At 46.2% G+C, this 20,236-nt stretch overlaps 1 protein-coding gene across 2 annotated transcripts in view; it reads left to right on the top strand.

The window, feature by feature from the left end:
* The window catches only part of Pde8a (phosphodiesterase 8A), a 153,331-nt gene extending 135,775 nt beyond the window's left edge, over window positions 1-17,556 (top strand). Inside the window, exons 15-22 of one of the 2 annotated variants that reach the window (XM_023710717.1) lie at window positions 1,926-1,974; window positions 2,190-2,325; window positions 2,697-2,895; window positions 6,175-6,392; window positions 9,543-9,699; window positions 10,930-11,097; window positions 15,700-15,829; window positions 16,364-17,556. In XM_023710717.1, coding sequence (XP_023566485.1) covers window positions 1,926-1,974; window positions 2,190-2,325; window positions 2,697-2,895; window positions 6,175-6,392; window positions 9,543-9,699; window positions 10,930-11,097; window positions 15,700-15,829; window positions 16,364-16,470 — 1,164 coding nt within the window. In that variant the 3' untranslated portion in view covers window positions 16,471-17,556. The remainder of the gene's footprint in view (window positions 1-1,925; window positions 1,975-2,189; window positions 2,326-2,696; window positions 2,896-6,174; window positions 6,393-9,542; window positions 9,700-10,929; window positions 11,098-15,699; window positions 15,830-16,363) is intronic. The other variant, XM_004623326.2, reaches the window with a different exon arrangement.
* Window positions 17,557-20,236: the final 2,680 nt, after the last annotated feature.

Genomic DNA, 20,236 nt, shown 5'->3' on the forward strand with positions numbered 1-20,236 from the left:
TCTAAAGTCACAATGGGGATACAACGTGGGTCCACCTACAGTCGGCCTATGTTGCTTTTGATCTGTTAAGAGATGTTCATAATGCTCACACTGAAAAATGCCTCTTTTTAAGTGCAAGAAAGCACCTTGAGTGGTGTCTAGACTTCTAATGAAGAATGTTGGTACAGTCTCAATTAAGTATCTGGACTGGTGTTAAGCAGAGCTTTGTAGTGGATTTGCTGAAGTATCTCTCCAGCTTGGTATCCTGTGAAGTTGTTACTTTCTGCATAGACACTTTTATAGAGTATTGTCTTTAAAATCAGATTGGCTCTTCTATATTGAAAGCATTTTGTTTCTAACAGTGACTGTAACCAGCTGGCTCCTAGACCTCTCTACAGATGGAGTATAAGTGATGTTCCTTTGTCACAGTTTCCAATTTTAGCTGTAGACGATGGAGAGTGTTTGTGGTTTTGAAGAACAATTTTAGCTAAGCAATCTGAAGATTCTTACTGAGAATTTGTAGCTTCCACTATAACTTTCTAGCCTCAGTGAACTGTAACAGTGGTCAGCTACAGGTGTAGGTGGAATCTGCCAGCAGAGATCAGTGATTGGAGCACCTTTCTGTATCTAACCTTTATTACTATGGCTTCTGCTGGGTGTTTATGACCGAGTTAAATTTAGACATGAGTTCATCAAAATTAGCCTCGTGCTAGCTATCAAGTTCAGTTGTCTCCTCACACATTAGTTTTGGACACTTCTCAGCTCCTCTGTCAGTGTCAGCTGCCAGGATGGGTTGTGCATTTTCATGCTTGATTTTATAGCTTCCTATGGAAGTATAGAAGGTATTTCTCTCTCTGATGACCCTTCTTTATGGTACACCATATATTGGTTGACTCCTGTCCTCTGGGATCCAACAGTCTCTCTACTCAGGAGGCTGGGCGGCTCACCAAAGTTGTAGGGTTTTGTTTGTTTGTTTGTTTTTTCAGTACTGGGGATTGAACTGTAGGATCTTACAGAAAGGGTCCCCTCATCTCTTGGGTACTTGTTGACCTTGGAGAGCCAGGGCCAAATATTGGCTGTCTTCTTAGCCCAGGTATCTTCCTAGTTCTGGCTTCCAGACCTCTCAGAAATGCGAATTACAGCCTTTGTCTGAAAGCACCAGTTAGAACAGAGAGGAGATTTGGGACTGGGGAGGAGTGAATGATATCTGAGGGTTGGGGCCACGGACCTGAGCCAGTCTCCTTTGAGCAACAAGGAGCTTTTAGGAGAAACAGTCTGGGCTCAACCAACCAAACAAACACAAGCTCAAAATAATCAACCATTTCTATTTCTCCTTATAAACTGCACCCTCTACAAACTTTTCTTGACATACTTGAGCCTTCTACTTTCATCACTAGTGCTCCTTTTTTTCTGACAGAGCAAAGACTTTATCATACAAAATCCTCTCACATCAAAAATACATCTCTATATTTAAGCTTTTCCCGTATTCTCTTGTCTTTCTTATTCTAATCTTTCTATAGTTACACTGCCTCTCCATTCTAGGCCTACTACCTGGCTGTAGCCATCGATGAGGGTGGTGGCAAGAACATGGTGGAGAAGGATCAAAGGCAGAGGCCATTGTCCCTGAGACTCTACTGTGGCCCTGCAGCAAGACAGCAGGAGTATTGACTGTTAGGGGAGAGGCCCCCTCAAGCTCACCTCACTGGTGTTTTCTCTGCCTCTGTGTCCTGTGCCCAGCAGGCCCAGGCCAGGCCTGCATCAGGGCACTAGCTGGGTAGGGAATGGCCATGTCCAGGCTGGCCACAGTGGGAATGTGGGGACCTGTTGAGCTGGGTAGCCTTGCAGAAGCTGGGGAGGTGGGATGCCCTGAGCCAGCCCCCTAGAGGTCCATGGATGAAAGAATAGCAGTGACTTTGCTTTCTCTTATTCCCTTTGGTTTTTATTAGGATGGTTTGCGGAGATTATCAGGGAATGAATATGTGCTTTCAACAAAAAGTAAGTTTTTTTGTTTTGACCTTTTTTGATCACCATAATACTGTAGAGTCAAGATTAAGTGATGAAAGTAATTTCTCTTGTCAGTAAGAAGTTTCTCTGTGTCCCATAAAATCTCAAACAAAGCAGCCCTGCCTGGCTCAGTGCTGCGGTCTCTGAGGAATGGGTACAGCTGTGCACTCAGTTAATCTTGTTCCACAAACCACATTGCTTTCCAGCTTTCCATCAGGTTCCAGTCAGTGGAACCACGCCTGTCTGCCTCCACAGTGTCCCGCCTCAGGTAGCTCAGGCCATGGAAAATGTAGAACACTGGGACTTCGATATTTTTGAACTGGAGGCTGCCACCCACAATAGGTGAGTCTGGGAGTTCTGCAGAGCGAGAGCTGGCCTCCAGGGCCCATGTGAAGCTGCTACCTCAGAGCTGGTTCCCGGCCATAGGGGAGGCTGAGGAAGGAGGCGCATGTAGCCCCAGCACAGTGTGCCTGGCCACCACAGGTGTGGCAGACTGACGGGATGTACCGCACCAAGGGGGCAATTACCCTGTGAGGTAGGAAGCTGCATCCTCCTGAGGTGGCAATATGTGAGCGCAGTGCTGGGCCTGGAGCCGAGCTGTAGTAGGAGCACACACAGACAGGAGCCATCTGACTGCGAGCCCTCTCCAGGGCTCAGGGTGCTTCACCTCTTTCTTTGCCTCATTTTTATACTGTGACTGTTTTTTTCTGTAGGCCACTAATTTATCTTGGTCTCAAAATGTTTGCTCACTTTGGAATCTGTGAATTTCTAAATTGCTCCGAGTCAACACTGAAATCCTGGTTACAGATTATTGAAGCCAATTACCATTCTTCTAACCCCTACCACAACTCCACACATGCTGCTGACGTGCTCCACGCCACTGCCTACTTTCTGTCCAGGCAGAGGGTAAAGGTGAGCCTGCGCCTTGTTCCATGTCCAGGATGGGCTTCCTGCCTCCCCAGAGGAAGGATCTGCCATGGTTGGGGCCACTTGGAGTGGCCACTCTGGTACAGCCAGTGCACAGGGTGCCATCACCCCAGAAAGCAGGCAGGACCCTATGCTGAAGCTCAGGGGGTCGCTGTGTTGGTTCCTGACCTACTCCTTGCCCTTCTCTGGGGCTTAGGAAGCACAGTCGGGTCTTTGGAATGCTGGAAGGCTGATCCTCTGGGCTCTCACTGAACTCGCAGGTATGCTTGGTCAGGTCACCTGCACATCCCCTTGTCGCAACTTCACCTGACCTTGGGTCAGTGGTGCTCTGTACCCACATAGGATTATCTGTGGGGGCCAGGGCTCAATTTGAGACCCACAGTCTTTTGTGGCCATCTGCTCTTCAGCCCTCAGTGTCCAGCTACCATCTGGCCTTGCTGCTTGTCTGACTCATGTCCCAGTGAGCCCCTGGCCTCCTCTGCATTCATTCACTGCTACCAGTGTACTTTGGGGTACAACCCCATCTCCCATGGGACTCAAACTGTAGAATGCCCCGGGTGGGATTCCCGCCTCTCCATACTCACTGGGAAATGAGCTCCTCTCTCTTCTCCTGCTCTGTGCCTCAAACACTGAGCCAGACCATTTCTGAGGGACCAGGTAGGCATGGCTGCAGGACTACAGAGCAGGGCAAGGGCCCCTGGTCCTGTGATGGAGGCCTAGACAACAGTTCTTTTTTTTTTTTTTTTTTTTGTGGAACTGGGGATTGAACTCAGGCCCTCGTGCTTGCCAGGCAAGTGCTTATTCTACTGAGCCATCTCCTCAGCCCCAAGAAGATAGTTCTGAATGGTGTCATGTGGCCCACGGGACTCAGCTGCTCCTTCAAGTTCACTAGGCATTGGGTGCTGGGGTCCCCGGATGGAACCAGAGCCTCACGTGAGCTGGGCAAGCACTCAGCACTATGCACAGGCCAGCTGAAAGGACTGCAGCAAAGTGACAGACACCAAGGTCAGGAAAGGACATCTGTGTCCACATGTAGAGAGCACTCAATTTTTGCTATTATTTACTGCTTTTTATTATTTATTTATTTATTTTTTAATTTTGGTAGAACCAGGGATTGAACTCAGGCCCTTGCACACTGAGCTATCTCCCCGGCCCTGCTTTTTTTTTTTTTTTTTTTTTTATAAGTACATGTTTGCAATACAAAATGATTCTATTCATCATGGTGAGTTGGTACATGTTTATTGCTTTTGAACTAGAGATACAAATATATTCAATGCTAGCTTAAAACAGTATAAGCATTTATTAAAGTATAGTTCAGCCAGGTGTGGTGGCACATGCCTATAGTCCCAGCACATGCTGGGCTACAAAGTAAGCTCAAGGCCAACATGAGCTGTATAGAGACCTGGTCTCAAAAAGAAAAAAATACTAATGTATGTTATAATATATATTACATGTATGTTATTATTATTAATATAGTTCACATACAGTTTACCCATTTACAGATAGAACTACTGAGGACCAGAGAGATAGCTTGGCGGTCTGAGCACCTGCCCTGCCTGGCGAGTATAAGGACTCGGGTTTGATCTCTGATACCACATGCCATGCCGGCCCTGCACCGAGCCAGCCAGCCACCCAAACTGGGCATGGTAGTACACACCTATAATCTCGGCACTGGGGAGGCTGAAACAGGAGGATCACTTAAGTATAGGGAGACCCTGTACCAAATACATACATTTTAAAAATTAAAAAATTTAAAAAGTTAAAACTACTGAATTATCAGTTCAATTAACCTAGAAAGCTGACATATCAGACATATACTTTGAAGTGCCTGTGGAATAGTTTCATATATGGTCTTATACTAGGCCATACTCTCTTGGTAAACTTCAAAACTTCATGCAATATCTTCTAACTACACCAAACTAGAATACTTGATGGTAAAATAAAAAACATCAGCCAGGTGCAATGCCGCCTGCCTGAAACCCCAGCTACGCAGGAGGCTGACGCAGGAGAATTGCAAGTCTGAGACTAGTCTGGGAAACTTAGTGAGACCCTGTCTCAAAAAGTAAAAAAGTTTTCGGAAGTAGCTCAGTGTGAAGGCCCTGGGTTCAATCCCCAGGACTGGGATTGGTTGATTGGGTAGGCTTTGATTGATTGCTACTACAAATAAAAAATGTTTTGAAGAAGTTTTGGACTAACAGAAATGAAAACTTGCATAGAAAACAAAATGAGAAACCCACCTACCACCTATAAAGTAAAACCAGTGATATATTTGAGGTACAATGACATATTTAAATACTTTCACTTCTTAAGGAGAAGTAAAAGAACACAGGAAGCACAAGTAATAACAATCCAAAATAGTTTTTGAAATAACCAAGACAGTGATATTGTCCTCAAATTGAAAAATAAAAAAGACATGTATGTAATATGGCAAATGATATAAGAAAGCACTGCACAGATCTGTGTCCAAAAACCTTAAAACAAGTGGTTTCTTTAGGGAGAAAAAAAGAGAATATTTTAAATAAGCTAATGTAAGAGGTAGGAAAAAACAGGTCACTATCATCAAGACAATGTTTAAACTATCAGTTTCTTCAAAACTTGCTCCTAACCCAGGCGGACAGGTAAATTCTGTGGCCATCGGAGTCATTTTTCCGTGTTATGCAGACCTTTTCAGGACCTTGAAAAGAGTTGGAAGCTTTTATTGTACTCCCAGAGCCCAACTCTACCTGGACAAAAGGCAGCACCTCCAGAGGGGAGAAACTAGGCCAGTCGCCTATTTACACATGGTCTAAAAGGTGCTGTCTCTTTCTTAGTAATGATTCATGTTGCTGAGTCAATCCCTGCTCTCGGCGACGGGGCTGTAGAGGTGCTGCCACCTCCCTGTGTCTTGGTAACTCCCTACCTTGCTCATCCCTAATAAAGCCCCTAATAAAACACATGGAGACTTCACCCTTCAGAGTGGAGCAAGGAAAAGGTGTTCTCGAGAGTGTGCTTCGCTTAGAAATCGGAGCTACTTCAAGAAACTTGGTACTTCAGCCCACAAGCCTTCAGTTTGTTTGTGGGACGGTGGCCACAATTATGTTTGTCACCCAATGCATTTCATAAACAAAAGCAGAATTTTGCCAGATGCTTCGGTTTGTCAACCAAATTGTTTGCAAACAAAAGCATTTGTAGACCGAGGCACCACTGAACAGGGCAGAGAAAACCACACATTGTGCTTCCTTTCCTCGGTCCTTTCCCTGGTGGTAAAAAGTCTCTCCCTTCCAGGAGACTCTGGACCCCATTGATGAGGCTGCCGCGCTTATCGCAGCCACCATTCATGATGTGGACCACCCTGGGAGGACCAACTCCTTCCTGTGCAATGCAGGCAGCGAGCTGGCCCTGCTGTACAACGACCTGGCCGTGCTGGAGAGCCACCACGCAGCCCTGGCCTTCCAGCTGACCTTGGGCGACGACAGGTGCAACATCTTTAAAAACATGGACAGGTAAGAGCAGGCCCGCCACTACGCAGGCCCTGCCACCTTTTGCATAGCCTTCTTGGGACGTAAGTTACACACCCAGCACTCCTCTCACGTACAGTGGACAGTGGCTTAGTCACAGCTGCATAGCCATCACCATGCCAATTTTAGAATGTTTTTTTATTACCCCCCCCCCAAAGAAAAGTCCAGGCCCATCCCCTCCCTGTTCTCCCAGTGCTTCTGGTCCTGGGCTGCTGCGCCTCATCTGAGCCCACTTACATCTGCCAGCCCTGGATACTTGGTGTGAACAGATGTGTGTGCAGTGTGCCGGTCCTGTGTGACTCTGTCCACAGCACAGTGTCTGCAGGCTCAGCCTTTGTGTGTGACATCCCAGCAGAGGAAGCACAAGCTGTACCTGCCGCAGTGCTCCTGGGCCATTCACACCCTAACTGCCCACGCTTCATTTTTACCACACATTTGTAAACTTTCTTGTTTGGGGCTGAGGATATAGTGGAGCTCAAGATAGGGCACTTGTCCAGCAGGCCCTGGGTCCCACCCCCAGTGTTGTGCTTTGTGTCCAGATGTCCCCCAAAGCCTCACGCAGTCCTGGAGTGCGCTTCTAGAGTTTGTGACTGATCCGTGGTCCAGGGCTGGGATTATGGGTGCGAGTGCTCCACCCTCCCAGGGCGGGTCACCTGCGTGCTGCATAAGGGAGGGAGAGGGGCCTGCTCTCTGCTGCTGCCCCTCCCTTTTGGCTCTGCTGCTTTTGCTATTTTCTGCCACCATGAGCTGCTGCCCTCGGCCAGGGGCCACTCTGCCTTGGACCCAGCCAAATATGGACTAGAACCTCCCCAAACTGAGCGCTAAATAAACCTATCCTTTCTTAATTTAGGGTGTTGGGTATTTTGACTTAGCAATGAAAGAAAAGTAACAAAGACACCCACCTCCACACATAATAAGGAAAAATGAAATGTGTAACATTTGACTAGATTCTGAAACTCTACCAGGTCTCAGGGTGTGTGTATGTGGTACTAGGGATCTAACCTAGGGCCTTCATGTTGGGCTGTAGCCCACCCTTTTTTGAGACAAGGTCTACATTGCCCAGGCTGGCTCAGACTCGTGACCCTCCTGCCTCAGCTTTCCACAGTGCTGGGATTATAGGCATGCGCCACCACTCCCAACTTCATGTGTCTTCTATTACTGTACCCTGTATCTAGCCCAGTGCCTGGTACAAAGTAGGTACTTAATACATACCAACTAAATAGAGAAAAAGTACTGCCATGAGGACTGCATAATTCAGATTTAAGAGAAGTTTTAGATTAGATTGTTAAAGGGTATCCCGATTTCACCAAATTCCCTACTGCTGAATCCAAGGATTTCAGAGGTAGATATAAATGTTACTCACATAGAGATATATCATATTCCCAGAAGCATATAAGACCCTACTAATTTGGCTTGTCTTGGGAAAGGAACTGAATGAGTGGAAACTTTGCTTCATACTCTTTTGTACCTTTTGAATCATAAGAATTTCTTCTTCAACAAAAATTTTGATGAATGTGCTCATTATATATATCTAAAATGTACCAATAAAATTTGATTGGAAAAAAGTTTTTAGCCTGGCACGGTGGTGCACATCTGGCATGGTTGTGCACACTCAGGAGGCTGAGGCAGGAGGATTGCTGCATGTTCAAGGCCAGCCTGGACTACATAGTGAGTTCAAGGCTAGCCTGGACCACATTGCGAGACCCTGTCTCAACAAACAAAATTTTAAGAATATTAAAATGAAAACAAGGGCCAGATGACAAGATCCCAGTACTCCCTGTGATTCTGCACCTCTCTGAAGTTCTGCCCTCAGAGTTTACTGGGCACTAAAATAGTTGTGTGTGTCGAGGAACTGCCACATATGCAGGGTGCTTCGGTGTGTATGGTGGTAGGGGTTGAATCCAGGGCTTGGGCTCACCCCTGTGGTGGTTATAGACCACCCTTCCTGGGAATTTATATTTGTAATTCCATGGATAAATTATTGGAATCCAGTCAAGTTAATTCTAGTCTACCACTTCCAGTGCAACCCATGGCAAAAATAAAGACACTAAGACATATTTGTAGTTTTGGGGAGTCAGGGTGTCCTAAATCCAGCCGTGGCGATGGCTATCTAGTGCAAAAGCCCTTACTCTAAGCACCATATCCAGCTCTTGTTCATTTGTGAAGAGGTGAGTGGCTTGAGGCTGAGTGACTGAGAGTGACGGGAAGTAGGTGAGTATCGTGAGCTGGGCTAGGGAGGAGGCCTGTATTTACCTCTGCAATATACAGAGAGAGGGATACGCAGAGTAATCTGCATTACACAATTAAGATAGTATCTAACGTTTTGGGGTCCGGTGCTTCAGCTCTGAGGTGTAATCTTTCAAGCCCCAGGAAGTCGTAGCCTCTATGTTGAGGCTCAGTCCCAGCCCACAGTGTGGAGTACTGACACTTCGTCCCATCTCCACCTGGCTCACATTAAAGAGCAGCAGGCGGCGGTTTCCAGGGAAACACGCCTGCTGCCTTCAAAGACTACCACTAGCACCTCCGTGAAACCTATATGCATGTTGCTTAAAGCTAATTGAAGGGACAAGGCAAAGTCCTAGCCAGCTCTGTACATGTCAATACATTGAAGTAGGGCCAGGCTCAGGCAAATATCAGCAATGCTTTTCAAGGAGAGTTGCCCAGGTGTCTGCCACACTAGATCCACAGCTGCAGACCATGTTCCTAACGCAGCGGGAGATCTGCGGTTCTGAGGAGAGAGGTCTCTAGTCTCCCTACTACACACACAGCCTCCACCCTCCCTGCTTTGTAGTTTGAGACAAAGCCATTACCTAGAATGGCCTGGAACTTGCAACACTCCTGCCTCAGCCTTCCAAGTGGCGAAGATAACAGACGTGCCATCCCTTACCCTCTCCCATGCCAGGCCATCCTGTGCATCACTCTGCCAAGTGACAGGGAAGACACTACAGCTCTGAAGCTTGGCCCAGCCACGTCTGACTTTAATGTCCCCTTGCTACTTACTAGTCTAGGCATGGGCCCCTTCCACAGTTGCTGAAAGCGTGACTTTCGAGGCTTAGACCTATAGCCTCAGTGCACAGACAGCCTGGGGGCAGATTGTTTCCCAGCCTGTCTTGTCTGGATGATAACCTGTAGCAGCCCCTCCTTTGTCATCTGCAACAGGAATGACTATCGGATACTGCGTCAGAGCATCATCGACATGGTCCTGGCCACAGAAATGACAAAGCACTTCGAGCACGTCAACAAGTTCATCAACAGTGTCAACAAGCCCCTGGCGGCACTGGAGGAAAATGAGGTAAGGACCTTGTGTCAGGGAGACTGTGTCTGGGGCCTTCACACCCCATGTGTGCAGAACACGGCATCCACACGGCTCCTAGCCCGGCTTAGTTGCATGGATTCGGACAGATCACGTCCCTTGCGAGGGCCACAGTCCTCAGCCATGCACTGGTGTCGTGATGATAATGATGGCACTTCCCGTGTGTGCCAGTGAAGAAACAGTGACCTGAGGCACACTGTTTGTGAATGGTGCTGAGCAGTGTTGCTGCAGCGATGACCTCGGACCTCCTGACACCGTAAGGGAAACATTACAACTCCCAGCCTACTGGATGCCTGATAGGCCAAGTTCGTGTTCCCAAAAATCAAAGAATGAATTCTAAGGAACGAAGAAGATTAAGAGTAGGAAACACTGAGAGGGAGAGATACAGTGCAGGAGAGGCAGGCAGGGGCCCACGTGGGTTGCCAAGGACCCCCGATTCTCAGAGGAAGTGTTACAGAGCACAGACTCGTGGGTACAACGTGGGTTACGGCTGTGACCAACCCAGTAAGGTTACTGCAGCACAGGTGCTCAGGAAACGCTGATCCAAGGGGGAAGCGAGTCACTTAGCAAGTGTACGTGGACAGAACAAAGAACTTTTCAGGAAGGGAGGAGTCTGGGGGTCTTGGTCACTAATTGAGATGACTGATGTCTAGACTTCATTAGGCCAGGTGATTAATACTGCCTGTCTTGGGCCTGGTCAGTTAAGATCTTGAGGTCTGGCCTCCAAGAGATGCCTCTGGCCACTGCTGTAATGAGATTTCATCTTCCGCACTGACTCTCTGGCCCGCCCTGTCTGTTTGACTGGCTGTATTACTCCTGTCTGCCTCCACTGTCTATGACAGTGTGAGGGCGCACTGCTTTATCTGCATGCAGAGTGAGCATCCAGAACCACACCTGTCACAGGGCAGGGCTGTGAGAAGCCCAGACCGTGGACTTAGATGCAAGGGCTCTTCTGTTGGGGGACGGAGAAACCTTTGTGTTCAGTCCTTGCTCTTTCCTAGTAAAGACAATAAAGATAGAAGTCTGCGTTCTTAGCAGGTGGAGGAGGAGGTAGTAGGATAGAAAGGAAAGGCAGCTCCACCACCCCGTCAGGCAGGCAGAGCTGGAGCCTGGCCACCCTTCCCATCCCCCTGGCTGGAGGGACCCGCTGGAGGAGAGGCCGGCTGGAGGGACCCGCTTGTACTGCTTTCTGTTCCACTCCTCTTTCAGGAAACTGCTAAGGACAAGGAAGCTGTCCACACTCTGCTCAGGGCTCCAGAGAACCGGATGCTCATCAAGCGCATGCTGATCAAGTGCGCAGACATCTCCAATCCCTGCCGGCCGCTGCCACAGTGCATTGAGTGGGCTGCACGCATCTCCGAAGAGTATTTTTCTCAGGTCAGATGCTGCCTCTTAAAACTTTCATATGCAGAAACCTCAAGAGATAATGCACTTAAAACTAAAACATAGGATTCTGAAAGAAAATGGTCTTTGAGGATCATTTCTTGTATTGCACATTTCCTGATAGTGAATTCTATTTGATTTTCCTTCCTAAGAATATGTCTTCACGAACAGGATATTTTTGCTGGGTATAGAATCCTGGATCAACAGGTTTCTCCTAAAAGAACTTAGAGGGAGCCATCTATCCTTCATCTTCGGGCAGAGAGAACAAATGTCAAAGAGTTTTCTGAGTTTGGTAACATGCATACCAACACAGTATGCCCAGGAAGGCCCTCAAGGGCTGACACAAGTAAGTCAAATCATAAGCAGCTGCAAGCTGAAGATAAGTCTCAAAATCAGCCACAGAAAAATAACATGTTTAAAAAAAAAAGACGACTCAGGTTTTCTGATTTCTTGTTAGAAACTCTGAAGGCCAAAAATCACTAAAACATCATCTTTCACTGCTGTCAGAAGAACACTATCAACCTAAAATCCACTGAAATTATCTTGTAAGATCAAGGCAAATGAACACATTCTCAAATAAGGAAAAGCTAACAGAATCCATTACTAGTAAACTTACCATACTAGAAATGCCGGCGTAAGTTCTTAGGGCTTAAAGGAACTGATTGCAGATGTGAGCTTGCATCTCCAAGGAGGAATGAAAGACACCAAAAAGGGTAAATTTCTGTACAACTATAAGAGATTTCTTTATTCTCTAAATTTCTCTAAATACATAGTGCTATTTTAAGCAAAATTTCTAATACTGCATTGCACAGCATATAACGTACATGCCTGTGAGGTAAGTGACCGCTGTGGCATGCAGGGAAGGAGAAGGTGAGTGGACTTACGTAGGTCCGAGGCTTCCACATTGGACCTCAGATGTCAGTTCAACAGAGTCAGATGGGAAATGCATATGATAATCCCCAGAGCAATCACTGTATTTTAAAAGCTACTAAGCCTGGTACAACATAGTAAAATAATAAAAAGAAGACAGGAAAGTAAAGTAGGAAGGCAGGAAACTCCAACCATGTCAGTCTCCTTCAATATCAGTCGACTAAAAACTCTCATTAAAAGTTCTTCAGAATGGATTTAAAAAACAATCCCCAACTATCAGACTGAACTAGCCATATCAGTATTACACCAAATAGACATCAAGACCCAGTGGGACATTGCCAGACAGACCCTTCATAATGATAAATGTATATGAACCTAATATCAGACTTGAAAATGATGAAGCTAATTTCACAAAGAGAAATAGACTATTCTGTAATCCAGGACTTTACACCTCCCTTGGAGAGCTGATGGAACAACTAAATATCAGTAAAGACACAGGTGATTTGTATACCACCATCAGCTACCTCAGCATTCACAAGACAGTCTTTAAATAAAAATACACACCAACGTAGAGCCTGTGCTGGGCCCCAAATCAGTAAATTGAAAGGGACTGAAATTGAATGCGTGTGTTCTCTGACCACAGTGCAGTAAATTCAGAAAGCATGAACAAGATACGTAGGAAAAGACTGTACCGAATATTCAGAAATGCAACACCACACTTCTAAATAACCCAGGAGTCAAATATAAGGGAAATTAACAACATACCCGAATTGCTCAATGCATTTAAAGGAAGGTTTGTAATTTTACTTTACTAGGAAACAAGAATGTCTTAAAGTTAGTGACTTCACCACAGGACACTGGAAAAAAAAAATCCAAAAGAAGCAAAGAGCAAAAACTGAGGAAACAGCCAGGCATGTGATGCATTCTCGTAATCTAGGCACTCAGGCTGAGGCAGGAGGATCACTGCAAGTTGGAGGCCAATCTGGGCTACATAGCAAGATCTTGTCTTGAGAACAGAAGAAAAAAAGGAACTAGAAAACAGTAAAAGAGTCCAAAGTTGATTCTTTAACAAAAACAGATAAACATAGCTAGACTAATTGAGAAAGCATATCCTGAAATAAAAGTGGGTGTGTCCCAGTCTTGCAGATACTACCAGGGGAACCAGGGCCAAGCCCTCTGTACAGCCTTTGCCTCGGTACACACAGCTGCATTCAGCTCCAGGACTGCAAAAGTAAAAGGTTTTGTTTGCTAGGAATAAAATTTAATACCATAAGTCTGACAACTTAAATGAGATGGACAGATTCCTTGAAAACGGTATTCACCAGAACTGGCACGAAAAAATAACCTGAGTAAACCCACTGAAACCCATTTTAAAGAAAGACCCAAATAGAAAGGCTTTCCTACCAAAAACACTAAGCAAGGAAAAAAAAAATACCAGTCTTAGATTTTATCAGAAAATAGAGGGAGGAGGCCGGGGAGATGGCTCAGTGGAATAAGCGCTTCCCTGGCAAGTGCAAGGGCCTGAGTTCAGTCCCCGGTTCTGCCAAAAAAAAAAGAAAGAAAGAAAATAGAGGGAGGACATTTTCCAACTCACTTTATGAGCCCATTCTTACCCTTTCTCCAGGTGAGACCCACAGCCCCTTACCCTCAGCAAAGAGGAAGAAGACATGTCACCAAGACGTGTCACCAAGCAGGGGCTCTTCCATAAGGGCAAGCCTAGTTTAATATGAGACGGGTCCATTGCTCTACTTCACAGTACTAATTGAATTAATAGGAAAAACCATAAGATTATTTCTGACTACAGTCAGAGCATATACTCTTAGCACATTTGGATGGAAGGAATTACTCTAAACAGAGCACCTGTACAGTTGCCATTGGAGTTCCTGCTCATAGTAAATGCATTGTCCCCAAGGCTGGGAATGAGGAGAGCAGCCCAGCCATCCCTAGCCCTCGCCAGTGCAGCGGCAGCATCTCCATCACTGGCAGCAGATGATCAGAAAACAACTAAAAACATTCATGTTGACAATGGTGGTAAAAAACAAAAATGACAGGAATAAACTGAATAAATGACTGAAAACCACAGAATGTTACTAAAGAATTTTTAAAACAGAGAAGAGGGGGCATATACCACGCCCATAGAGGAAGGTCCCTGCTCCCGAGACTCAGGACCTCTCAGTGCTGTCACAGTCCCAGTAGGGCTTTGCTCTGAGCTTTTTAGGAGAAGCTAACAATCTCGGTCTGAACAGCAATGGATGTGCCGAGGACTTTGCAGAAGCGAAAGCAAAAAACAAAGTTGGAAGACCTGCACTAGCTGGCCTCAGAACATAAGAGGAATCAAGACAGCATGCTACAGTTGTATGATAACACATCCGTGTGCGGAACAGACGAGAACAGACCACAGCTAAGGTCATACGCACAGAGTGCTACCTTGGTTCACAGACTTAATTCTTCCCACAGTGCTGGTCTTTGGGCCAGGGAGATAGCTCAGCGGCTTAAGTGCCTGCCTGGCAAGCACAATGTCCTGAGTTCGATCCCTGGTACAAAAGAAAAGAAAAGAAAGGAAAAGTTCTGGTTGCAAATAAATTTGACAAGAGCCAAATCAAATTCAGTGGTTAGACTCAATGTTGATCTGATGAGGAAATTTGATTCCCCTCAATGCAAAAGCTAAAATCAGAAATTTTAGAGAAAACTGCAGCAGAATATTCTCAGTGACATAAAAATGGACAAAGATTTCTTAGGTCCAGGAAACAATAGGTCTTAAAAGAACATTTAATAAGATAGAACTCATCAAAGTCCAAAAGTTATGCCCAGACACAGCTAAAAGAACAAGTAAATATTTTAGTAATCATTCCACAAAAGATACTCTGGCCAGTAAGCACTTGCAAAAGTGCCTTATGCCTTGAATCATCAGAAAATTTCAAAGTAAAATCACAATGAAATACCACCACTTGCCCAGCGGAGGCACAAACATAGAAAGCCTGGCACCACCAAGTGGTGAAGTTCTGAAGCCACAAATGTCATGTCAACAAGTGGCATGTGACATGCTATGATTGCGTTAGGAAGCACACTAGCAGACTTTCCATGTGGGGTAAAATTTACCATTTCGGATCATGTTTTTGTTCTCTTGGTAAAAAGTGCACTAAATTGATTTTCATATGCTAAACTGACCTTGCATTCCAGGAATACATCTATTTGGTCATGGTGTAGAATCCCTTTAATGTGCTGAGTCTGTGCTAATCTCTTGTTGAGGCTTTTTGCATCAGTATTCACAAGAAATTTTGGCCTGTAGTTTTCTTATAGTATCCTTCTCTCCATTTGTAATCAGAGTAATGCTCATCTCCAGAAGGAGCGAGGGTGTGTTCTCTCCTGTTCAGTTTTTTTTAAGGATTGAGGTTGATTTTCTGGATGGTTGATAGAAGCCACCAATGACGTCATGCGGTCCTGGGCCTGCCCTGTTGGCAGGTTCTGGTGACTGACTGCGTCTCGTGCCCAGCAGCTGAGGTCCGCCCAGCAGAGGTGTAAGCAGCCCAACCTTTTCCTCGGGCCTGCATGGCTCAGAGCCCAGGCTGGGCACGCCGGCCGAGGCTGACTGCAATGCTCTGGGACTCTTGAGCCTCAGGGGCCCGTATGGCCTAGCTGGCTTCTGGTTGCCAGCCCTGCAGCTTTGGGGACAGGACCACCGCATGGCCAGGGGCAGGTGGGAAGCAGGTGTTTCCTGCTTTGCAGACGGAGGAGGAGAAGCAGAAGGAGCTGCCTGTGGTGATGGCGGTCTTTGACAGGAACACCTGCAGCATCCCTAAATCTCAGATCTCCTTCATCGACTACTTCATCACAGACATGTTTGATGCCTGGGATGGTAAGAAATCTCCCTGTGCCTCTCCCTGGTGGTGACGGAGCCACTTGTTCTGCGGCAGGTATCATGCTGCTGCTGGGGCTTACACTGGCAAGAGGGAGGAAAAGAAAGGAGCCAGTGAGGGCTGGTGTCCCCTCCATCCCCACCCGGTGTCTGTCTGTTAGCAGGGAGGTAACGTAGGAGTCACAGGTCAGAAGGGTTAGGACTGGGCCAGCGGTGTTATCACCAGCACCTGGTGCGCAGAGAGCACGTGGCTTCCCACCTGGGATCCTGGGGGCGGAGCCAGAGGAAGGACCACGCCCCTTCTCCCTGAGGCCAGGGCTGACAGGACACAGCGGCCCTCTGCGGCATTGCTCAAGTGCCCATGGCCTCTCCCCTCTGTGTCACGCTGTGACCCAGAGCTGGGAGTACTAAGGAATGCCCACTTGCCCAATGTAGATGAGGCCCCAAGTCCCATCCTCAGCACCACAGACAGAAGCAGAAGCCTAAGCCAGTTGGCCATGGCTGTGCACAGTCATGCCCCTTTCTTTCCTCCAGCCTTCGTGGACTTGTCAGACATAATGCAGCACCTTGACAACAACTTTAAATACTGGAAAGGCCTGGATGAAAGGAAGCTGCGGGGCCTCCGGCCCCCTCCTGAGTAGCGCAGGCTGCCCAGAGCCCAGGAGCTTCGCCCTGTCCACTTGGAATTCCCACAGGCAGCCACAGTTTGGAGTCACTGCCTCAGCTCCAGAGCCGAGACACATGGGGACACAAGCTGCCTTCTGTGGCCACCACCCGATGCCACAGAGTGAGCCTGGGCCACGAGTCTGGCCTGCCATGGGAGCTCCTTGGAAGCCACTGAGAAGTGCACTTTGTCAGCCTTCTGTCCACTGCAGGCCCAGGAGCCCGAGAGGGACTGTGGGACTTCTGCTGAGATGGGGACTGTGACGCCAGCAGCTTCCCAGCCATGCTTGGGCAGCTGGATCCTCGGCAGCCGTTTCCACGTCATACAGGGCGCGATCACTCACTCTGGAACACTACTGAAAGTGACTTCTCTTTTCAAATTGAGTAGCAATGAAACATAAAAAGAAATCTTGAAGTTGATTATTATCAATTATTAAAATATTTATTAGAAATTCAATATTTTCTATGAATTTAAAACTTCAAAGCCAACTTCAAATGCCAGGACCAAATTTACATGATTCATATTCATTAACCTGCATTACTTGGTGTACAGACTTATTTTCATAATGGAAATTTAAAATATTATGAAATGACATTTTATTGCACTATAGAAATATTTGTGTATGTTAAACTCTTTTCTGATTGATGCCAACTGAGAAAAGCCATCTAGTTGCTGGGTCTTTCTCTAGAGTTAAAGGAGCCGCTGCTTCCCCTATTTCCACAGCAAGCAAACCCGGCTCTGCAGCGGAGCTGGGCGTCTGACTCCTTCACCGGCAACACTAGTGTGAAACTGTCCTCTTTGGTTTAGGAAAGAAAAATTGGATCTTAACACTTCCCCTAAAATTTTATAATTAAACTTCCAAAACTCTGCCCTATTTCATACTATTTCTATAAAATATTCCCTATGAAAATAAAGAGCAAACATGGAATATTTAATAAATTGACATTTTGTAACCAGCCTGTTTTGATCTGCATTGGGAAGTTTTGATTCCAGAAATTTGTAAAGGTTCTTTATCTTCATATTTTGAATAAGGATAATACCATAAAAATGACACTTGATGACATGTCAATGTGTTAGTTGTTTCATTTTAAACTTATATATTTTTTTTATTTCTAGATAAAAATGAAATTAAACTATTTGTTTTTAAGAATCATTTTTTGAAGTGTTGCTTGCTTTATGATACTCATAATACTTAATCCTTTCCTTTTTATGTATAGAGTATGGCTTTGTCTAGCATATTCTTAGTAGTTGAGTTGTAAGGCCTGGTGTCTAGCATAACACCCTGTTTGCTTTTAGAAGTAAAAGAGACTGAGGCAGAATTCAGTTGAGTTTAACCCCTGCCTGAAGTAGTAACACAGAAGCAGCCTTGCCTCAATTAGCCATTCCTCACTCCTTCCCCTGCCCTGTCAGAACTTCACAAACATATAGGAGATAAGGAGAGACAGGACCCATTTAGGGCAGTAAGATACAGACTGTTTGCCAAGGCTTAGCCATAAGTCCCTCTGCCCAAGACCTCACTCCTATAGGCTCTCGGTGTATTGCATTCCTGCTGTGACCCTGCACCTGTAGGATATAGGGGCACTACATTCCTGCCCAGTTACCATAGCAACAAAGAAACTATAAAAGCAGGTAGGGAACAAAGAACTGGGCCTGTTGTGTTTTCTCAGATGGGAACATGGGTTGCTAGCTAATTAATAAAGGTTCTGTAATTCCTTTTAATTTGGTCTCCTATGGGCGAGATATCCAATCCTGGCCATTACAGAGTGAATTTCCAATGTTTGGGGGGACCAGAGGTGCATATTATTGAAAATCTCTTAGAGTAATGTTTTCACCCTGTGGGACCATTCCGAGGGTACCAGCGCGCACAGAGCTGAGCCAGGATGCTTGGGGTGGGGGCCTGAGCGAGACCTCAGGACATAACAGAGGACTGCAGGGTAAGGCCTTCGGGGGACGCAGAGGATCCTCTTTCCTTGTGAAAATAGCTGACCAAAGATGACAGCTGTGGACTGAGGGAAGCAGAAATCTCTCCCTCCTCTAGGTGCCGAGAAGGAGGAAGTGATCCACGGTGGCCATTTGCAGGACGCCCACCCCTCCAAGGCAGATTCTCCCACCCAATGCGGGTGGCTGTGAGAGCTGAAATTTACAAGGTGAGGCAGCCTCATGCGGTCCAGAGACAAAAGCAGCAGTAATAGGTACTAAGAGAATGTTAAGAAGAATAACACTTGAACCGCACTAACATTCTAGAGATGAAAAATACAGTCATGAATTCAAACAAAGCCCTGACAGTACAAAAACAAACAAAAAAACAGGCCAGCCCAATAGCTCAGCGGATTAAAGCGCCTGCAAGCAGGTGCAGGGGCCGGGGTTCAACTGAGGCAGCAACTGAGACTGGGCGTGGTGGCGGAGGCTGTGAACAGGCGGATCACTATGAGTCTGATCTAGTAGTGAGACCCTGAACACCTGAGACCCCTAAAAATACAAAAAAAAAAAAAAACACCCAGCCCTCACAGGATTTGTCAATATAAAGATGACTCCAGGGCACACTTAGAATGCCATGGAGATAAAAATGGAAAATATGAAATAAAAGTTAAAACAAGGGTAAAGTGAAATGCCTCAAAGAAAGAAAGAAAGAAAGAAAAGAAAGAAAGAAAGAAAGAAAGAAAGAAAGAAAGAAAGAAAGAACCCAAACTGTGTCTAGTAAGATCCCAACAGGAGAAAAGCAGGCACAATTAAGAGAAGACTGGGTCCTTCACGTTCAGACACAAGGCCTCTGACTGAGAAGTACACGGAATCCCCAGTAGCGGGCGTGTCTGGCCCCGCTTTCCAGTAACAGTAAGTATGAGAAAGAGCAAACCACAGAAAGGAGGCTGCTTTCAGCTCATAGTTTTAGGGGCTTCATCCATGGCCTTGGGCCTGAGGCAGCTGTCACAGTGGGGAGTGTGGCAAAGCAAAGCTGGTCTTCTGGTGGCGAAGAGGATGCCTAGGGTCCCCCTACTCCCTCTAAGGAGGCCCTCAGTGACCAGGTGACCTCCATGAGGGCCCAGCCCTTAAGCTTCCGTAGTTTCAAGCTGGGAACAGAGGCTTTAGCACATGGTCCTTTGGGGGTCCCCAAAGTAGCAATGCATAAGACAAACCCACCTAACATACTTGAACTATAACACTGAGCACAAAGGGGAAAAATGTAAAAGCTGTAATAAAACACAGGCCCCTCAAAGCACTAGAGACATCTACTAGATGTATCATCTGCAACAATCAGAAGACACTGGTTGGGGCCAGGGAGATAGCTCAATAGAATAAGTGCTTGCCTGGCAAGCACAGGATCCTAAATTCAATCCCCGGTACTGAAAAAAAAAAAAAAAACACTGACTACCAAAAGAAATGGTCGACCTAGGATTGCTTACTTAACTGCCATCCAAGAATGAAGCCAAAATAAAAATGTATCAGGCATATGGGCAGTTAATTATGAAGAAAGCCCTGTGTAAAGAACAGCTAAAAGACACCTGTCTAAAATGTATCCAGCCAGGTGTGGTGGCGCACACCTGTTATCCCAGCACTCAAGAGGCTGAGGTTGGGGAGTTACTGTGAGTTTGAGACCAGCCTGGGATATACAGCAAGACTCTGTCTCAAAAGCAAATGAAGAAGTGAAATGAATCCAGTAAGGAGAGGTAGGTTACAGAAAGCAGTGGTGAACAACAATTGCTAAACACCTGGACAAAACTGAGTAGGAGAAAAATAACCCACAT

Source organism: Octodon degus, unplaced genomic scaffold, assembly GCF_000260255.1.
Source record: "Octodon degus isolate 3935 unplaced genomic scaffold, OctDeg1.0 scaffold00002, whole genome shotgun sequence".
Lineage (NCBI taxonomy): Eukaryota > Metazoa > Chordata > Mammalia > Rodentia > Octodontidae > Octodon > Octodon degus.